The 20,073-nt window shown below is 39.2% G+C and overlaps 1 protein-coding gene across 1 annotated transcript in view; it reads left to right on the forward strand.

The window, feature by feature from the left end:
- Positions 1–5,172: 5,172 nt before the first annotated feature.
- Positions 5,173–20,073, forward strand: part of LOC104536727 (lipid phosphate phosphatase-related protein type 5) — a gene marked incomplete at its 5' end in the record, with an annotated part of 23,019 nt that continues 8,118 nt past the window's right edge. Inside the window, 4 exons of the mRNA XM_010179436.1 lie at positions 5,173–5,305; positions 7,548–7,798; positions 16,905–17,081; positions 18,761–18,880. Of these exons, the coding sequence (XP_010177738.1) occupies positions 5,173–5,305; positions 7,548–7,798; positions 16,905–17,081; positions 18,761–18,880 (681 nt within the window). The remainder of the gene's footprint in view (positions 5,306–7,547; positions 7,799–16,904; positions 17,082–18,760; positions 18,881–20,073) is intronic.

Here is a 20,073-nt window from a genome sequence, read left to right on the forward strand (position 1 = left end):
CACTATGCTCTGTGGTATGTTGATGGCATTTTTAAAGGAGAAATAGGCCAGGAATAGCCCATGGTCTTGCTACGAGTTAAGAAGAAAAGATAAAGCAGAGGAACAATAAGGCCTATGGAAGCCATATTTTTAAAAGAAATCTACCCCATACATTTTGAGTGGGAACTCATAAGTAAAATGAATGGGGATGCCATGCAACTTAAATTATAATAATTTGCCTAGAGATACAGAGATCATCCCAAAGATTTTTAGCTCCAGTTGCCAGCTTCCCTTCCTGTCTGATACACAAGTACATGGACATTCATTCTGGGGAGAAAAGCAGAGCTGTGGACTGCCAGAGATGCTCATTCCCCAAAGGGACAATCCCTTGCCACGTTATTTCTTGGAGATGGTCTCACAAAAGCCTTGGTTAGGGTTCAGGTCATGCCCAAATGAGAGAAACACATTGAATGAAAAGAAGCGAGAAGAAACATCATGGTGCACAGTTTTGTCACCTGTTTTTAACTGGAGAAGCTCAGAACATGGATGAATACTTAGTTGTCTTTTTAATGCAGTAACTGCTTTTCAGTGTTCCTCATCTATCTGAGTGGTTGCTGTAGCTACAGCATAACCCTGAGAATTGTCGGAGAGGGAATCGTGTATTCTCCCACGTTCCCTGGCCCATATGAAATATTTAATGAACATTTGTATACTCTAAAGTAAGTGTTAGCTGGAAAGACCTATCAACGTGTATGCAGAAATGTCTTTCGTAATCCCAAATAGAGATTACCAACCTTAATTTTCAGGATTTATCTTCTTTTGATGCATTAATATACCCCCAAATATCTTGCCATCCAAATTAATGTTGAATTCTTACTTGAATCCTGGGGGTTTTATAGGAAGTTATGCCATATGTGAGAAGATAGCCCATAAAATAAACCTCATTGGTATTTAAGAAGTACAGATTTAAGTTCATTTTCTTAACACAGGTGCTGGCTATTGTATACCATATGTGACACTAGGGGAAGTTTGTTTATGGAGTCAATTTGCTGGAAAATCAACCAGGTCAGAGCAACTTTAGCTTTAATATTTGGAATGAGTCAGGTTTGACATTTCAAATTGAAAAAGAGCTCAGAATTTAGAACCAAGTTAAGAATATTCCTGATGGATGATTTTGGGAAGGACAAATTAGATTTCTGAATTGTCATGCAGTGCTAAAACTAGGAACAGCTTGCCTGGATTCAGAAAAATGACTAATACAGAAAAAACCTGAACTTATTTGGGAGGAAGGAACGACTGTAGGGAATGTGCGCTAAATACTGTAAGGATCCTGTGCAGGAAAGGGACAGGTATTGGGTGGTTATCAATTAATACATTTCTAGTGCAAAATCACCATAAAATAAATCAGCTAATAAATTAATTGGGACCTCAGAGGTGAAACAAGAAGAAATATTAATTTTAGCTCTCGCCCCTCCCAAACTCTGTTCCTGGCTCTCGAATGGGTTGTCACATCGCAGACAGGATACAGTTGCCATGGAGATGGCTACAAGAACTTTTCCTGTAATTTAGATTTTGCTGGGTTAATATTTATTTTCCATGCTTCCAGAAAAAGAAATTATTATCTAAATCCCACTTATGAAGTATGTATTAATATTAAATATCTTTATATAGGATTATTTTTTGTATTGTTCCTATTACACTTTATATTCTGACCCAGGACTAAGGGCCTTCCCTGTGGTTACAGAGGGAAGCTGTAGTAGAACAAGGACATGATCTGCACCTGTTAGAGCTTAGGGCACTCATTCTTGTCTTGCTCCTTCTTGTAACAGTTATTTACGCTGCATTTTCATCTAAGGACTGTGAAAATGATTTATAAATATGTTCTTTAGAATACTGGAAAGCCTGCACTTTGTATTGTTAGTGAAAATTGTTCTTTTCCCCATACTTTGCATGCTTTAATTATGTGTCAATAGGTTTTCTCAGCCTTAGGGAAGGGTGGTCTCTGATTTTAACAGCTGTTAAAATATTTGTGAGTTGCAAGTTCTAATATATATAATTCTTCAAGAAATCTGTACAGTGATCTAAAATAATATGCCCCTGTTAGACAGAATAAGGTGAAAGATACTTCTAAAATCCTCACTTTTTTTCATGGCAGGTTATATTTTTATACCTGAACTTGTGTAGCTTGGTCCAAAAGTTTATGTTGTCAGAGCTTTCAGGTTCTCCATTGCAATCCTTCACTGTCAGTTCTTGGAATATTCAAAAAACCTTTTGCCTTAGCCAAGAAGTACACAAGTAATTCTGTTATTGTAAGTGCCATTTGTTGACCGGTTGCAACTCTTCTATGCAGTGCAAGGGGCAATGGCAGTGCCTGTGCCAGGGGGAATACAGAAATTGTTTCTTCCTGTAATATAGCAGATGTGCAAATTGTGGTAAAGGCCAAGGGGGTCATGGCCCTCTTTTTCCTCTACCCTGTAGAGCTGAATATTGCCAGTGATGCCAGAGAGAAGAAGGGAAAGGAATTGCACTGGGAAAAAGATTCTCTCCTGTGTCTTACTGAGATGGAAAAATACTTTTTCCTTCTATTTTTGAAGTATCAATAGGCTGATTATTGAGATGAGCAGTGCTTGTGCTGAAGGATGGAGGAAAGAAAATAGCTTTAGCTAAGCTGCTAGTACAGAAAAATACAGAACCTGTGTTTATTGCCAAATTCCAGAAGGATTCTATCAAAGTCAAGTCACAGAAGCGTAGAGATGAATGCCTGTTGTGCTCAGTGGCATATCCCGCTCTGATTACTTCTGAGAGCAGAGCGCTAGGCCTAGCATAGCAAAAGTATTTTCTTTAGCTGAGTTTTGCATCGTTCTGACCCTTGCACCTACGTACCCGCTCTAAGAGCCTTTTCGTTCAGCTGGGAAATTGAACACTGCTCCCTGCTATTCTTGGAGCAGAGGGGTTTCTTCATTCAGGTCAGCATCAAAGACGCGAAATGTAACAAGGAAAAGCTGTTGCCAGCAGCAAGGACCCAGATGCAGCTGATGAAGACGGGTTGCTGGAAGTGAGGATCTCCTTTCCTATAAGCAAATGAGCAGTTCTCTCGTTTACTAACACAAGCTTCCCTGCCAGCCAGAAAGAAACCACTTCTGTTCCTAGATCAGCAGCTTCAGAGACTCTGTTCAGAGCTGGAGAGTTGAGTTGCTGGCACACTGTCCATTTGTGTTCTTGCAGGAGGTTGAGCACTGTATATCACAGATGCTTCCCTTGTACTGGATTCTGCTTTTTCCTGGAGTTTGGAAATCTGCAATAGTTTTACTGAAATTTATTTGATTTGGGGATAAAACACAAAACCAAAATGCAGAATCTGACTGTGTTCAGGTTGCCTAGTCCTTGATGTTTCATTTTTCCAGAGGTAAGAAGGGAGTTACTGTGACTCACAGTAAAAATCATAGTATTTCAGATCTTGCCTTTGTGAATCATATTAGAATTGGTTTTTTGTTTGTTTTCATGAGAGCTGTAGGAGTCATTGGACTAAATTCTACTTATCTTTGTTGTAATTTTGATGAACTTGAATTCAAGGTTGAGTTACACTTCCTATGTGTACCAATCCTTTGTTAATTATAAATGGAGTTGTATGTTAGTATGCTGAAAATTTGCTTGAATCGAAGTAGAGAGAAGGTACTTGTTAGTTGAGGTACTGGAATTTGTTTCATCTAAAAATTCCACTGGGATCAGAAGCCAGTCTAAAGTAATGGATGATGACTATTTCTGTGACAAACTGAATTTTGCTTTTTACGCTCTTGCTACCACAGATAATCTTGCCATATTATTTATAAGAAGGACTTTCCTCCTCTGTGTGTCACAATTTAGCCCCAAGTCATTTGTTTAGATCTACAAATAACTAAGTGAGTTCATTAATTGCATTCTTCCTGTTGTCAGCTGTGCTGATGAGCCATTGCCCATAGTTGTTTGGTTTTGGTTTTATAAAACAATGCTGTGTGTAGAACTGTTGAGACTTACTGTGATATATGAAAAGGTTTCTAATTTACTGTTAGGTCAAAGGTTGAGAAAAACGTAGACAGTCAGGTTTGATTGCATTATTTCTTGTATTTGTGTAGTATAAAGACTTCAGTTTGCTGGTCTTCATTCTTGTTTATCAAAGTGTGGTGTACCTATCAATAAGCTTTACTGCTTTTCATATAGAAGAGTGTGAGATTTTTCCCTTTAATTCCCACAGCGAATCAAAGTTGGAATACAGTGGTCAGTATTTGACCCTTCTGCTCTTTTTGATCATACCTGTGTTACCTGCTGTAAAGCTTCAGTATCATAGGTTTAGATGGGTACATGCTTACGGCTGTTCTCAATACCATGAGTAAATTAAAGGTCATGTTTTGCTGTACAGTTAAATGCATATCTTAGGGAGATATTTTACATTAAAAGTCTGTATTTTGGGGTTTTTATTTGATTTTTTTTTTTGCCAATTCTACTGTGAATGATCTACAGACATGAGCACTTTATTTGTTTTGGTGTGATGAATGTGAAACAGGCCATGCTTAATGTTAAAATATCAGTGGTGACACTTTCTTCAAGCATGAGGAACAAGGCCAAAGCCTGACTTAATAAACTTAGCTGGCAAAATATGAATCAAACCCTGTTAAATACCTTCTGGCAAACCAATCCTCTGATATGAACAGGAGCTCTCTTGTGGTTTGTTGGGTTTTTTTTTTTGTACGTGTTTGTGTGGTTTTGGGTTTTTTTTCCCCCTCCTCTCCTCATGGCCGAAAATTTAGAGCTCAACCCTGTGATGTGCTGTCAGTGAAAGCCACGTGGAAACTGAAATATTAAGCATCTTGAAGGATTACTTTACTTTGGTCCACATCTTGTACATTATGTGATCTGTTGTTCTTGAACTAATAGATTTCTTTCTCTTTCCCCTCATCCTGAAAACTAGTTCATGCTATGTTGATTCCAAGTCCTGGTTATAGAAGTTTATAATGCAAATAAAGCAAAGCAAGCCATAAGGCATATTTCCCTCATAAGAAGATTAACATACGGAAAATGGTTCACTTATGTTGTCATTTGTGCTGGTTTGGTCTTGTTTGTCTCTTTAAGATGAGCTAGCAATCTCTGTCATATTAGTGTATTTACTTGCTGTAATCTGATGTACCATTTCTCTTCCCTTTTTTCTCCTTCCCTAAGATTATCGTTGGAGAAACTGCAGTGTTTTGTCTACAGTTAGCTACAAAGGATTTTGAAAACCAAGAAAAAACAATATTAACTGGAGACTGTTGTTATATAAATCCACTGGTGCGAAGGACCATCAGATTCCTTGGTATGAGCAAAATTAATGCTTTCATTTTCTGAATGGTGAGAGTGATCAATTATGTCTTAATTTTGACCTGGTGAAAATATACAGATAACCATACATTTCATGTGTAGTCTTAACTCGGGTGTAGTGAGTTCTCTCCTTTTGGGTTGCACATGAAGCTTCCTGGAAGTTTGGATAAAAAAAATAGTTGCAGAAACAGCAGTAAACATGGAAGAAATTGGGACCACAAGGGAGAAAAACAATGGGCAGGCCTGGGGTAGGGTGAAGGGGAGAAGGGAGGTGCCCTTGTGCCATATCTATAGTTGATACTTTTCTTTTGGTGATGCATACACATAGCAGCCAAAGCTGAAGACATTGGGATATAAATTTGTGTTTGAAGTCAAGCCCTGTTTGGGTACTTTCTTAGCCAGGAGATTGTATTATAGTCTTTAGTAGAAAACTGTACAAAATCCGTGCTCCACTGAAGTCAGCTGTAACTCCCCCATTGACTTTAGCAGCTAGGAGATGTCATCCTTTCTACTTAGTTCATTCTAAATGTGTTTGGAGAGGAAATTACCACCACTCAAAATGCCTATTGAATATTCCCAGATGCTGCTTTTTTAATGTGTGCAGGGATGCCATTGCAGGGCTCAGTTCTGCTGTTTGCTTCTCACTTGTGGTTGTATCTAAGAGAAACAGCTGGAGGAGCAAAGCCTTGGGGTAGTTAATCCTCCTGTGTGCCCCGGTCGCAGGGGAGGGAGGGGGTGTGCAGCTGTGTCTGTATTTGCAGAGTTTGTGTAACAGCCGTGCCTGCCTTCTGAGAGTGGGATTGCTCGCTGTCACACTGGAGTGCTAAAAGTTGTTAAGGCTAAAACTGTCTTGCACAGATCCAGAGGAGATGGAGAGTGACGATGAGGAGCTCCTCCCGCTCCAGTTGCTCTGTGTGTAATCAGTGCCCACATAAAACTGGAAGGGATGAACAGTGGCCTTCGCACTCTCCTACCAGACGAGGCATCACTACCCATTATGCTGACACAAAGTGATGTGGCCACCTATGTTGGGGCAGTGCACACCCTTGGGGCTTGCTGCAAAGGTCCTTCTGCGCAGTGACTCGACTAGGCACACTGCGCTGCTCACCAGTGTCTAGCCGCTCGGGGTGATTTAATGTTAGTGTGACATTGCTGACCGGCCAGGACCCCAGAAATCATTCTCAGTCCTCTAGCTTTGCTAAGGAAAAAACCTGACCTTTAGAAATGCATGTGTTTCTGTGGCATCGTGTCTGCTTGTGGTGTATGTACATCCCTTAGTCCTCGTGGTGCCCCATGTAGTTGGAACTCATACTATATTCATAGTGAATTGGAAATATGGGAAAGGTAAGGTCATTTGTGTGTGGAAATACAGAAGAAATCTGTAGCTCAGGTGGAATTTGAACACACACCTGCTGGCTTTGCCTCCAATCAGGATGCTGTGAATGCATTTTCTTCCACAGCTCATTTTCTCCTTTCAGAAGGATAGAAAGAAACCTTCAGAATAGCAGAAAACTGTTTTCTTTTAGGTAATTAGATACATGCATTTCCGTTCTAATGAACAAGTACATGTGCTTAATGCTTTGCTGATATGTCTGATAAAAAAACTCTTTAGTGTAAGTAGCTCCTCAAATATGTAGAGCTTTAGTGCACCGTGTTGATATTCTGACTAATACGCCATGCATAGAGATGTACCCAGTAGCAGGCAGAGGAAGACAACTCATGCATGGTAATATTGAATTATTCAGTACTTCAGCTTCTCTAGCAGCTGCAAGGGAAAAGAAAATGTTTGTCTAGTAAGCGCTACAACTTTTCAAGTTACTTCTCCATCAGTGCCTGACTTCTTGGGTTCTCAAGCAGGTTTATAGGGTGAAGAATTTGCCTCTGTCACTTCTGTTTAGTGAATGTGGGCAAAAGTTAGGTACCAGTATAGTCAGCTACCCCAAACAGCGTTGATTCATGACTAGGGGGCCTAAAAAAGTGGCTGCCTGCACAAGAGGTGAGTGTGCTCCTCCGAAGGGTGGAGAGAGAGCAGGTGTGTGGGTATGTTGCGGTGTTGCTGCTGTGGTTGTGTAGCAAAGCACCATCTCCAGCGTAAGCCAGGATCTTTAGGGTACAATACACGAGGGTCTCTCATGTTCTTAAAGGGAATGACCTGGTATATTACTATGATAAATACTATAATATGTTGCCCTGGAGTGAAACTGTCAGGAAATTTAACTCTCTGTTTTCCTCTTTAGGAATTTACGCATTTGGACTGTTTGCTACGGACATCTTTGTAAATGCTGGACAAGTAGTAACAGGGAATCTTGCACCACATTTTCTTGCACTTTGTAAACCCAACTATACAGCACTTGGATGTAAACAGTATACACAGTTCATCAGTAGCGTACATGCCTGTACTGGAAATCCAGACCTTATCATGAAAGCCAGAAAGACATTTCCATCCAAAGAAGCAGCACTAAGCATATATGCAGCTATGTATCTGGCTGTAAGTATGTTGTACTGTTTAATGTGACTACATTTTTGAGAGCAAACAGCTCAGACTGTGAGGGGAGGAGGGAGAAATGGGGAGAAGATAAGACAACTGTTGGCTGATTTTATGTGTGTAAACCTTCTGTGAGTTACTGTCAGGCCTCTGAGAATTTGATTCATCGGACTTAATTCTGACAATTACAGTTGTAATGATTCTGTGAGCCTTGAAAGCCAAGGCAATGCCGAGAGAGGGCTATTTGTCCAAAAAGGGTTATGGACTTAGGATAACCAAGTTCTTGGTTTACTTTTTCCCCATTTCCATAGAGAATGGGTGTTGTCCATGAGTGGTAGTGGTTCCTTTCCATATTTTAACTCAGTATAGATTAGGAGAATTGCGCATGGCCATCTTCTTTGGTGGGCAAAGCAGAAGAATGGTCGTATGTAAGTAGCTGCAGGTTTCCTGAGATTTATACATGTCTTTAGGTACCAGAATTGGTATTTATAGGTATTTCAGTGCTCATGCAAAGTCAGTTTGGCTCTTATTCTGTAATGAAGTGGGCTACAAGACAATCCAGCCCTCCTCCTCTCTCTCTTCTCTGATACAGGGAGTGATGAGCAAAGCTGGGATGAAAACTAGTGTTTACAGCCTGGCATCAGAGCTGTTCTAGAGGCTATTGAGAAGTGTGGGGAGACAGGTGAGAGGCAGAGTGACTACTGAATCTCTGTTAACTCCTTGGCTTAGTCTGGAGTACACATCGTTTTAGTCTTAAGCAGAAGCCCATCTTGGTTTTAGTAAGTAAAGCTGTCCCTGTCACAGGCCTGTGGGAGTCTCTTATCTGACCTGTGCTGATAGTCACAGCCCTTTGTAGCCCTTCAGGTGGGCCCAGGGGTGCCCCTACAGTGACAGTGGGAAACTAGGCAAGTGTGTGCACCTCTGTGGTCGTTGCAGGAGTCATCCCTTAAATTCCCTCAGTATTTGAACAGTGTATTTGAATTGGCTATACATGTCTGTGTGTATGTGTGTGTGCCTATATAGACGTGTATATATATGTGTGTGAGTGTGTATTGCTTTTGAAAATGCATTTAATGAACTGACTTTTAATTCCTGATTGATCTGGAAACTGATATGTGCTAATATGGCAGAGATCCCAGCCCCATCCACAGACAAGCGTGCCAACTCTGTGCTTCTGAATGTGGTTTTAGAACCAGTTGCTTGAAATCTGCAGTGCTGACAGTAACATTTACCAAAAGTTCCTTGTGATCAGTCTGAGAGGTGTGGATCATCAGTTAGTACAGAGAAGTGTTATCTGCAAATAAGAGATGAGCAATAAAATTCTATTCTAGCTTGATGCAAGTGTAAGACTCCTAATAGTATTCTCTTTATTTGGGGAGATATCTAAGGCTTTGCTTCACTGAAACATACCTCTAAATTTGGCATAAGCTATTTTAGAAAATATGCAGCATTCTTCATTTTAATTACTCCTATTTTTCTCATCCATCTGTAAAGTTGGATTTCCACTGTTGCCATGAGTCATGCTAACTAAAGGAAACCAACTGTTCAGCTACTGCAAAGCAGGAAGGAAAATAGTATTATAGATGAAAAACAAGAAGACATTTGACATAAGCAAGAGTACTTTATGCAAACCTTATGTTGTGTCTGGTCAATATACAGTTAACAACATCAAAAATTAACTGTGATCTGTTTAATGACTTCATAATCTTTGAGTAACTGCAGAAATGAAAATATCCTGTGTCATTGTATCACTGCGTGGTGCATGACACTGGCATCATTTAAGTAAGGCATTTAACTAACTGTTCTCAGGATTTCTGAATTCTTACAGGCTGCCTAATAAAGTGAATTGCTGTGATGCAGCAGCCAAGTTGTAGCCTGTAAACTTAGGTCCTTAGTACAATATTGGCACTTTTTTTTTTTAAATCCTGTTGCACGGCTGCAACAAAAAATACTGCTTGTTACACACCAGGGAAAGAAATGCAATGTTCCAGTATCTGGGGTCATGTCCTTACACTGTCATGATGTTTATCAGGATAGTTGGCTCTGAATAACAACTTTCTCATCACTATTCACTAGAGTAGAAGATTTAAACAGTAGCCTAGTCTTTGTATGAGCCGTGGTACAAGAGTTATTGAGGGCAACGACATAAAGACCTCCATATATTACTCAGCTAGTATTTCATGAGCATATAATCTGATACAAAATGTGCTTTCTTTTTGGTTGATAGAAATATCTGGGAGAGAGGGAGGGAATTTTACAGAATCCTCCCTGAACATTTCAGCCAGCTGTGCACAAAATGAAACCAGCTTAAAGACATAAATGGGCAACAAGCTGATCCAGAGTCCTTGCTCTCTGAAGCCGTGAAGTAAAAAATGTCAGATTTATGTGATTTCGCCAATCAGCCCATTTAAAAAAAAAGCCTATGCTTTATCTAATAATTCCCCTATCTCTTTGCATTTAAGTGCATCACCTAGCATCTGTGCTTATTGTCTTGTTAACAATAGCTTCTTTTTTCATCTAAGTTCTTGAATCTTCCTTTTTTCCCTCTCCCCTCTTTTGAGAGTGGGTGGCTGCTATGGTAACTCTGAATTCCCCTCCTGCTGGAAGTACAGTCTTTTTTCAAACAATTGTATAGCTCATATTTAGACCTCTTTGTAATGTTTGCCTCTATTACTTTGTCCGTACTTATTGAAAAGATTTAGCAATGGAAATGTTGAATGGCAGCACTATGATTAGGCATTTTCTCTTCCTTGCTCCAAACACAGATGCTTTCAAGTCTGCACTACCTGTCTTCCTCAGACTCTTAGGTTTATTTTTCCCTGAGCACCAGAGCCTTCAAAATGAACTACTGTGAATCTGTTCCAAAATCTCTAACCAAGCTCGCTGCTACCTGGATTTCTCATTAGGTGTCTGCTCAACCTGAATTAGACCTTTTGTTTGTTTGTTTTTGCTTGAGTTGGGTTAGTAAGTTGGCTTCATCAATTTTCACTTCTTATCAGCATTGCAATTCACCCTTTCTCAGCTGGAACAACATCTGCTAACATATGTATTAAGGCAAATGCTGCAAGTTTATTAATTAGAATATAGTTGTATAAGCCATATTTTAATATGCATAAGCTGACACAGCCTGGACAATTAGAGGGATATTTTGAAGCAGCCAAGTATTCACATACTTTGGTTTTTTCCACAATGGAGACACAGAAATGAGAAGTCAAGAGCTTTATCTTTCTGGTGGGATTTCAAAGTGATATATGAAAATTTACTGTCAATTCCCATGGATTTCAATATGAGACTCCTGACTAACAGTTGTCCTTTGGTGCTGCAGACCTAGGAGATGGCTCATTGCTAGTTGTGGTTTAAGACAAATTTAAATTAATGCTATAAAACTTGGGCTTTTTTGTTTTATTCTTATTGTGTTGGACAAGAGCAGTAAGCAGCCAACCTGTCTGTAGGGTAATGTTTGAACTTGGTGTTACCACATGTGTTTCAGAGTTGCTTTGGATTTGCAAGGATAGAGCAGCAGGTTTTTAATGTCTTAATAATTGACATAGGCCTTAGGTCTGTAGGCTGCTTTTATTGCTTTGTAGTGTGAATCCTCGGCCTCAGTTATGGCCTCAGACAGGCCTAGCTGGTAAAGCTGACATAATTTTTGCCTCTCTGAAGACCTTTTGTTGGGCCTGCGATCATCTTTTCTGCAAGGTTCTTGCTCCTGGCATTCTGCAGTATTGTCTCTGCTGTTTTCTGTTTTTGTAAGTCACTGGGAAAATACAGCAAGGCAGTCTGGGTCACAGCGCTGGCCATTCTGCTCAGTGTCACTCCTTGATCCAGTCTTTGAGTGTAGGCCTTGCCTCACCTCTCCTTCGTCTTGAAGTGCCTGGTTGGCAGGAGTTCAATGGGCAGCTGGCGGAGGCATGACAGGCCTCTCTTTGATAGGCTTTAAGGGGTGTTCAAGAGGAAAAGGAGTAGCAGAGCCACCTTATTGAGTTGGCTTTGCTGTTCATTTTTTGTCAGAAAAAATGAAGAATATAAAGGATTCTTTTGGCTGCCTTTCAAGGATGGTATTAGGAAAGTGGAATTTCTTTTCAGTATCAGGTGCAACAAGTAGAAGTATCCCTTGATACTGATTGTACAGCATATATCACAGGCTTCGTATATTGGGTGTATTAGTTATTTTCAGGCTGGATAGTAAAATAACATTACAGTTTGATCCAGGGATTTATCTGAAGACCTCTAGATATTTTTTTTGTAAGTCTTTTCTTCATTACAATTCAGTTGCTGAAGATAGAAGCCTCTGTAGACTGAATTAGCTTTAATTACTATTTGGGTGTGTCTTACAGTCCTGGTACATTTGAAGGATACCTCTTTCCTTCTCCAGTTGCTTAGAGTTACAACTGTGGGGAGCTCATCATGGGAAACTTAATAGTGAGGTCCAGCATTTCAAGAGCTCTCTCTTCCTTTTGCCAGCCTGGACCTCTGACTTTGAAAGCAAATTTTTGTCTAGGTTCATCAATAATTTCTGCAAAATTTATGGAGAAAGCTGCAGGAGGCTTCAGAAGAACTAAAATATCTTCAGTGGGCAGTTGCAGAAAGGCGCAGATGATGTGAGAATGACCATGGTTTGTTCTAGAAATAATTGACCCAATAATTAATCAAGGAAGCTGAAGAGCTTTTAGGTTGTCTAACAGGATTCTAACTAAACATTGAGCCTTTATTTATAGACTACTGTCCACTATAGCCCGCTACTTTTTCAGCTGCAATGAGGATGATCAGAGGACTGGAAGACCTGCTGTATGAAGAAAGGCTGAGAAAACTGCGCCTGTTCAGCCTTGGGAAGAGAAGGCTTAGGGGGGACATTATCACCATGTACCAGTATGTAAAGGGAGGTTACCAAGAAGATGGAGACTCCCTTTTCACAAGGAGTCGCATGGAAAAGATGAGGGGTAATGGACACAAGTTGCTTCTGGAGAGATTCCAATTGAACTCCAGAAGAAATTTTTTTACCATGAGATCAATCAGAAATTGGAACAATCTCCCAGGGGAAGTGGTAAATTCCCCTACGTTGGTCAGTTTTAAGAGTCAGCTTGACAGGGTGCTGACTCAGCTCGTTTAAACGATACTTTTACTGTGAGAGGTTGGACCAGATGATCCTTGTGGTCCCTTCCAACCTGGGATTCTATATCTCCAAGTATCTCTTTTCTTGTAGGTGTGATGCACTTTCGTAACATTACTTATATTGCTTGAATAGTTCAAGATTCTTTAACAATATCAAATTATAAAAGCAAAACAAAACATGAGAAAATTTATGTTTGGAGCACTGCCTGGGTTAGGTGCCTGTACAGTGATTCCTTCCTTTTTCTGCTTGTCGCTTCATGAGTCATTACTCTCTGCCCACTGATGGACTGGTCCGTCTCTTTGTCATTCCCCCAGACCATCTGCTTCAGGGAGGACCAAAACTGCAAGCACAGAGGGGATCTTCCTACCCGCATCCCTGGGCCTCAGGCTGATGAAATCAGTTAGGAAAATTAACCTCCCTGCTTGCTGGTGCACCCAGCCTGAAGGCTACTTCCACTCTAAGATGGGACTCTGGGACCTGTTACGTGTGTGTTTGTGTGCATAGACGTTTGTGTGGGTGGGTCTAAAGAGAGCTGAAAGGTGATGACTAGGAAGAGCTTGCAGCATAGCCCAGGAGGCCCCTTTGTCCTGCACCTGACATACAATTTCTGTTCCTCTCTTATGTATTTTAGAATGATTTTGTTTGAACTGGATTTAGGACATTTTTCATATGAGTAAGACTTTCAAAGCTTTTGAAAGCTTTCCCAGTACAAGCTAAGAGCCAACACTGATTATTCCTTATATTATAACCTGAGATAGTCATGTCAGAAACCTCACAAGTAGCTTTGTCTTTGGTGATGATGGTGATGATTCTGACTCTTTCAAATACATATTTTCAAAACTATGTAATTAAAGTTTTTCTATTGATTTATGATCTCTGAAGACTTCACTTCCAGCATCTTGAAGACTGAAGGTCAAATGTTTGTGTTTTCCTGATAATCTAGTAAATACTGGTATATAGAACAAATAGATAATATCTGCCTCCTCATATGACTCTCTGCCAGTGTCTACTTGCTGGCATCACCTTTATTCCTTTTCATACTGAAATCTTATTTCAGGAAAAAGGAAAAGCAATAGCAGAAGTTCTTCAAGAGAAGATTCACCAATGATCTGATGTTGCAGGAGAATGTGCAGCCTGCAAAATCAATTCTAACTACTGTTATCAATCCTTGACCTTACATACAAAATCTCTGCTGTTGGTCTTGCTGTTTACTTATTTAAAAAGATTTCTTTAATTGGATTCCTCCTCTCCCGGTTTCTGTTCTTGAAAGGAACTGAGACAGACTGATTCAGTAAACATCTTTAGCCATGTGAAAATTTATATTGTCATTCATTCTCACTAATGTTTTAAATCACTCAGTTATTTTCCTTTTTTGATACTGCATTTAATATTTATGAAAAGTAAAAGAAGAAAAAAACCTGTCGTCTTTTCAAGATGTTTATTCTTTGTCAATTAGTGACTCTGCTGGGTTATGGCTTTCCTTCCCAAATCAAGAAGAAAACATCTGCTTAGTTATCTTTTATTCTTAGTGCAAATCAGATCTTTGAGTTGACTGTGTTAATATATTGTCCTAGAGCTACAAGAGGTCACGTTTAAAAATGGACATCTATGAATCCTGCCTTGGAAGGGTCTACATTTGCTATGTAGAGTTTTGCAAATCCACAGACTTTTTGCTGCACTGTTTCAGGAAAAGTAGATCCTGTTTCTTTAATAATATTTTAATATAATACTATTCTTAACTTCAGTGGTGTTTGTTCTTTAAGGAAAAGATAGAAATGGTACCTATGCTGGCAGAACCCTCAGGTTATTGTGAATAATGGTCTGGGCATGACAATCTTGACTGCAATTATAGGAAGGGACTTGGCAAATGGAAATCTTTATTACTCATATGAGGCACAGCATGAGTCTACTGTTGTTTGTGCTCACTCTTAGCTTTGTCTGAGTAGGGATTTGAAGAAGGTGCTTGATTGTAAAAAGATTGAGAATTTTCTACAGAGCACTTTTCAGTTTAGCTTTGTATTAAAAATGTTGAAGTTTGACTGAAGGTACTGCAGAATGAAGTATTTGTGTTATACTGTGTTTTGAGATTGTGAAAACTGAAATTGTCATCTTGGATGATGACCAGATAACTGAAACATATCACTGAGACCTGCCTTAAACAAGCTACACTTCTTTGACTTGATTTCTCCTTCTCAGTAGACGCTTTGATTTAATATACCACAATACTGAATTAAAGGCAGAATATCTTCCTGCCAACTTCCCTGTGTCAACTTGACCCAGGCTGTATTTTAAATTTGGTGATCTTGCTGCATATTCAGAATATGAGAATATATTCCCTAGCACTAGATGTTCTAACATGTAGTGTGAATGTAGATAGTGGTGGTAGTATCCAAGATTACAATGAGACTCACTAAAATAGAGGCTTGATGAGTAACTCAGCGTGCACTGCTCTGTAGCTTGAAGAAAATCAGTGGGGCTAAAAAGCAGGAAACTAAAGTTGCAGTTGTCTTACTCTTACCTTGTGGGATGCTGATAACTCACTGGGGAGAGCCTGCGAAAATACAAGGAGCTAAGATAAAAGCAAAGGGAGAAATACTATGTCTGAAATGGTCTTAGAAAGAAGAGAGGAGAAATGTGGTTTGGAGATACACCCCAAAACTCTCTTTATTCAAACCTTTGCTCTGTGTGCATTAGTTGAAAGTTACTGGCAGGTACCTCTTTTCAGACAAGCTCTCACCACTACTTCCTTTAGTTGATTTATCGTAACTGTAACCAAGCTTTCTAAACTTTTTGACTGGATCATTGCAGCATTTCAAAAGCAATTGCCTAGTAAATTCAGCTGAAGTTTGACAGTACAAAAAAACCAAAGGACTGCCCATTTGCTGGCCAAAAAGGTACTGGTCCTTCAAAGCAGATTAACCTGTTTCTGTTTGCAGTTCGAAGTGATGGCATTACACACTTGGAGTCTCTAGTGAAGCTCTCCAGGAAATTTTCATTCTTCAATCTAAAAAAACTTCAACTCTCTCGAAATGTGAAGGGTTTGGGGATTTCAATGGTTTAATTGCAGAAACATCTTCTGCAGAAAGTAAATACTTTTTTTTTCTCTCAAAAATCTTGAAGTATAATTTTTCAAGGGGGAGCTTTCAAGCAACCTTAATGCGAAGATACAGGAGAATGAAAATTCAATGATGTGACATTCATTTCTACCATTGGCCCATCAGAGCTTGGAAAGTGCTGGCTTAAACCTGGTAGTCACTAATGCACCCTTAGGGCAGAAGAGCTGCTCTGTCATCAGGCAGTGCTTTTAATTCAGTAGTATTGCACAGGGAGAGTTAGGCTGCAAGCAGAGCAGATTGATTTCTTGGAGTCTGATGCATAAAAGTTTCTGCATTTAGGTTGATTTGTGTGCTGGGGGGGATTGGTACTAAATGTCCTCCATCACAGTCTGTGAAGTACAGGGGTGTATTGGTTCAGCACTGGTTGAAACTATTCTATGTTATTTATAAAAGTAGATGCAGGCATTTAATTCAATTTTCACTGCTTTTTGACAAATCTCTACTTGATCACATGGAGAAGTTGTGTATGAGGAAGAAAAGCAGTTGCTAATAAAAACAAGGCCTTGATGTAGCCCCTTTCAGGGTAAAGATCTTTTTCTATTACTGTCAACACTGTGCAGTGAAAGATTGATCTCTTTACCTCTCTGCGTAAGTAAATACATAGATTGGGAGTAATAGGATAGAATTATCTAGTTTGCCTGTTCTTTTGGGAGCTTTTCAGGTTCTAATAAAATGTCATTTTGTTGTATGGTCTTAATTCTTTTTCTATGTACCTAGGGTAATGATGTGATGACTTTATCGAGTGCTCTATTTTCTTGTTACTGTACCAAAAAAAAGCGCCAAATACGCATAGTCTATTCAAATAAAATGTAGAGATTTTATTCACCAGTTAGTGGGAGATATCCATCCATCTTATACTTTCTTCCTTTCTAATTTTCAGATGTATATCACCAACACAGTAAAAGCCAGAGGAACAAGGCTTGCAAAACCTGTTCTGTGTTTGGGCTTAATGTGCTTGGCTTTCCTTACTGGAATCAACAGAGTAGCAGAGTATCGAAATCACTGGTCAGATGTAATAGCAGGATTTATAATCGGAATATCTATAGCAGTATTTTTGGTAAGTGTATACCTATGTCACTTCTGTTAGAAAGAAATCAGTGTATAACTTTGTATTTCTGAAAAAAAAATAGATATTGGTAGCCTAGACTTTTCAGATAACTAAATGACAAGAGAATGTTTCTAATTTTTGTTTTTAATCAATTATCAGTTTCCTCAATTATATACACTCAGAAATACGAGGTCAAGAAAGGAGTGAACAATCATGTCTTTTGACTTCATTATAAACCAGACTGTAGTATTTCAACCAATAATTTTTGCATCAAGTTCCACTTTTAAGCAAGTGCAATAACAGAATTCAGAATAACATTGAGTCATGATTTCATGTAAGAAGTATTAAATTCAGTATAGTGACATCTACACTGATCTGAGAATAACTAGCATTTATTTTCCAGGTTTAAAGTAATTCTATTGGGTTTCTTTCATGCTAATTCAGGTTGACATTGAAATGTTATGTTATTCTGTACAAAACAATCCTTGTTTAGCGTTTTTCCTTTCCTGGAACTGTGTTCCAAAACCAGATTGTTAGTCACAGGTCACAGTGACTACTGTCTGTGTCAGAGAGCTGCTGCTCATCCATTAATCACCCTCACTGATGTCTTCAGTGCAAGAGTATGGCATAGAGTAGTCACTGCTGTTTGCTGCCTGCAAGTTTGTCTGCTTGGCAGCTTGTAATAGTGCTAAATACACCTTTGAATCTTTTCCCCATTAAAATATTTCTGAGCTTGATTCTCGAATCTCAAGGTCTTCATCCCAAGGTCTTGGGTCTGAAGGCTTGATTGGCTCTCAGGGATGGCTGAGCTTGGTGTTTTCAGTCTTCTGAGAAATGTGGGGGCCGCTTTAGGTCTCCTTTAAAATACCTGTTTGCACTTCCAGAGGTTCCCTTCTGCACAAGTGTCCAGGAGTTATATTTGGTGGTTTACTTTTAAGAAGTTTTTCCATTCTATTTGAACTGCTGAAGTTGTATAAAAGTACATAATAAAAAAGAGATCTACCCAGAATTTTTTTCTTCTATTTTGTGATGAGTTTTCTCATGGTTTTTTGAGTTGTGTAAACTCCTTTGAGTAGCACAACATCAAATTTAATTATGTTTTGAAGAAAATACAAGGAGCAAGCATTGCTGCTCAGCTGACTGACTGAATTAGTAGAAACACTAACAAACGGGTATATATCACATTCCTAAATCCCTGTGTGACGGTCACTGCTTCCCTGAGCAGGTCTAGAGCTTAGTTCAAACTTGGGGCTGATCCTTGCCTTTTCATTCTCCCTTGCTCACTCTTCATTTGAGAAAATCTTTGCTGGTCAAAACTTAGATGATCTGGGCCCTTGATAGGAATTTAAGGTTTTTGCTGTATGCTACTGCATGTGCTCTGGACGTCTATTCATGACATTGCTACTAATTAGTATTCTATTTTTCAGCTTCAGTAATGGATTTGCTTTTAGATAAGAGGGTTTTTCTGGTTCACAGATGATGCATGTAACAATAAATTGGTTGAAAATCTTTTGTCTTGAAATATTAATTAAGGATTTTCTGTAAAACATGAACTTCACATTTCTGTGTTTCTACTGTAGGCTGCGACTAAAGCTGGTGTCAGTCTTCCTAATTATGTATATCAGGATCAAAGCTCAAAAAACTGAGTTGTTCCTTAGCTATTCTGTTTATCTTCTAATCCATTATAGGTGGTTTGTGTGGTAAATAACTTCAGAGGACGTCAGCCAGAACAAGAACATTCTCATATGGATAATCTGGCCCAGATGCCCATGATCAGCATACCCCGAGTAGAAAGCCCTCTAGAAAAGGTAATGTCTGACTTTTTAAAAAACAATAAAATAAAATGTAGCTTTAGTGGAAGGATAATCCCAAACTATCTTGACAAGAGTGCCAAGGTAATCAGATTTAGAGTAAGGAGACATGGCAATGAAGGAGAAGAAAGGGAAGAGTTAATTCAAAGACACTCCTTGGCTCTCCAAGTCTGCTCCAAGAGCAATCGCTGCGTATCAGTCCAGGTTACTGCTGTAGCCACTGCTAAGGCCATGAAGTCAGGCTGAGTAGATCTGAGGCCCTTTTTCCTTATGTTGCTCAAGTAAGTTTGATTAATGCTTTTGCTGAGTCCAAAGAGCTTGAAGTGCTTAGAAAGAGAAAATGTAACCCCTGAGCCCAAGGGGTTTTGCAATTCAGGTACAAGTGGCATTTCTCCTATTTCTTTGGGGTTCGTACCCAGGCTAGCATAGAGCATGGGATGCAGTCCCTTTTGGATCAGCTGGGAGGCTTTTATCAGGCACCTGCTAGCCCCAGGACAGGGCACAGACTTGGAAATGCTGCAGATCTGACATCTGAGCTAGCAGGGGAAACTTAATGAATGTGATAATAATGGAGAGTAATGGAGGTCACACAGCAACTGCACAAAAGCCATGATCTCTTGCCAGTGCAGATGGGATTTTGAACTAGGACTTGCTAGTGATAGTCTCCTGGGTGTGCCAAGACTTTTTGAGTAAGTAAATACAGTGCTTAAAATTTAGTTTAGTTTCCTGTAATAAAAAATTATGGTTTTTGAAGATGATATATTATTTGTTAGGTACTATTATATCTGAACAGTTTTATGAGCAAAAAAGCACTGAAATAGATAGCATAACCAACTAAAGAACACATTTTATGCATTTTTACCGGGGGGGAGTTTGAACTACTAATGCAAAGTCTGAATGTAATTCTACTCTTTCTAGTGACTTTATCTGTCACTATTTATTAAAATCTCTTGTGTTATGCCCATGTTGAAAGACAGTAAGCAATTCTACACTGGTTAGAGCACAAAAAGTATGTTTCTGCAGTGTTCTTTTAAATCCAAATTACTGCTGATATTTTTTTCAGTTTAAACATAAGAATAAATGTTTTTAACCACTTCCTAGTCTGTCTTAGTCACTTGGAAGTGATAGAAGTTGTCCTTTAGTAAGGAATGCTGCTAGCCCTGGCTTTGTTATTCCTTTCTTTGCAGGGA

This window comes from Mesitornis unicolor, unplaced genomic scaffold (assembly GCF_000695765.1).
Source record: "Mesitornis unicolor isolate BGI_N332 unplaced genomic scaffold, ASM69576v1 scaffold5492, whole genome shotgun sequence".
Lineage (NCBI taxonomy): Eukaryota > Metazoa > Chordata > Aves > Mesitornithiformes > Mesitornithidae > Mesitornis > Mesitornis unicolor.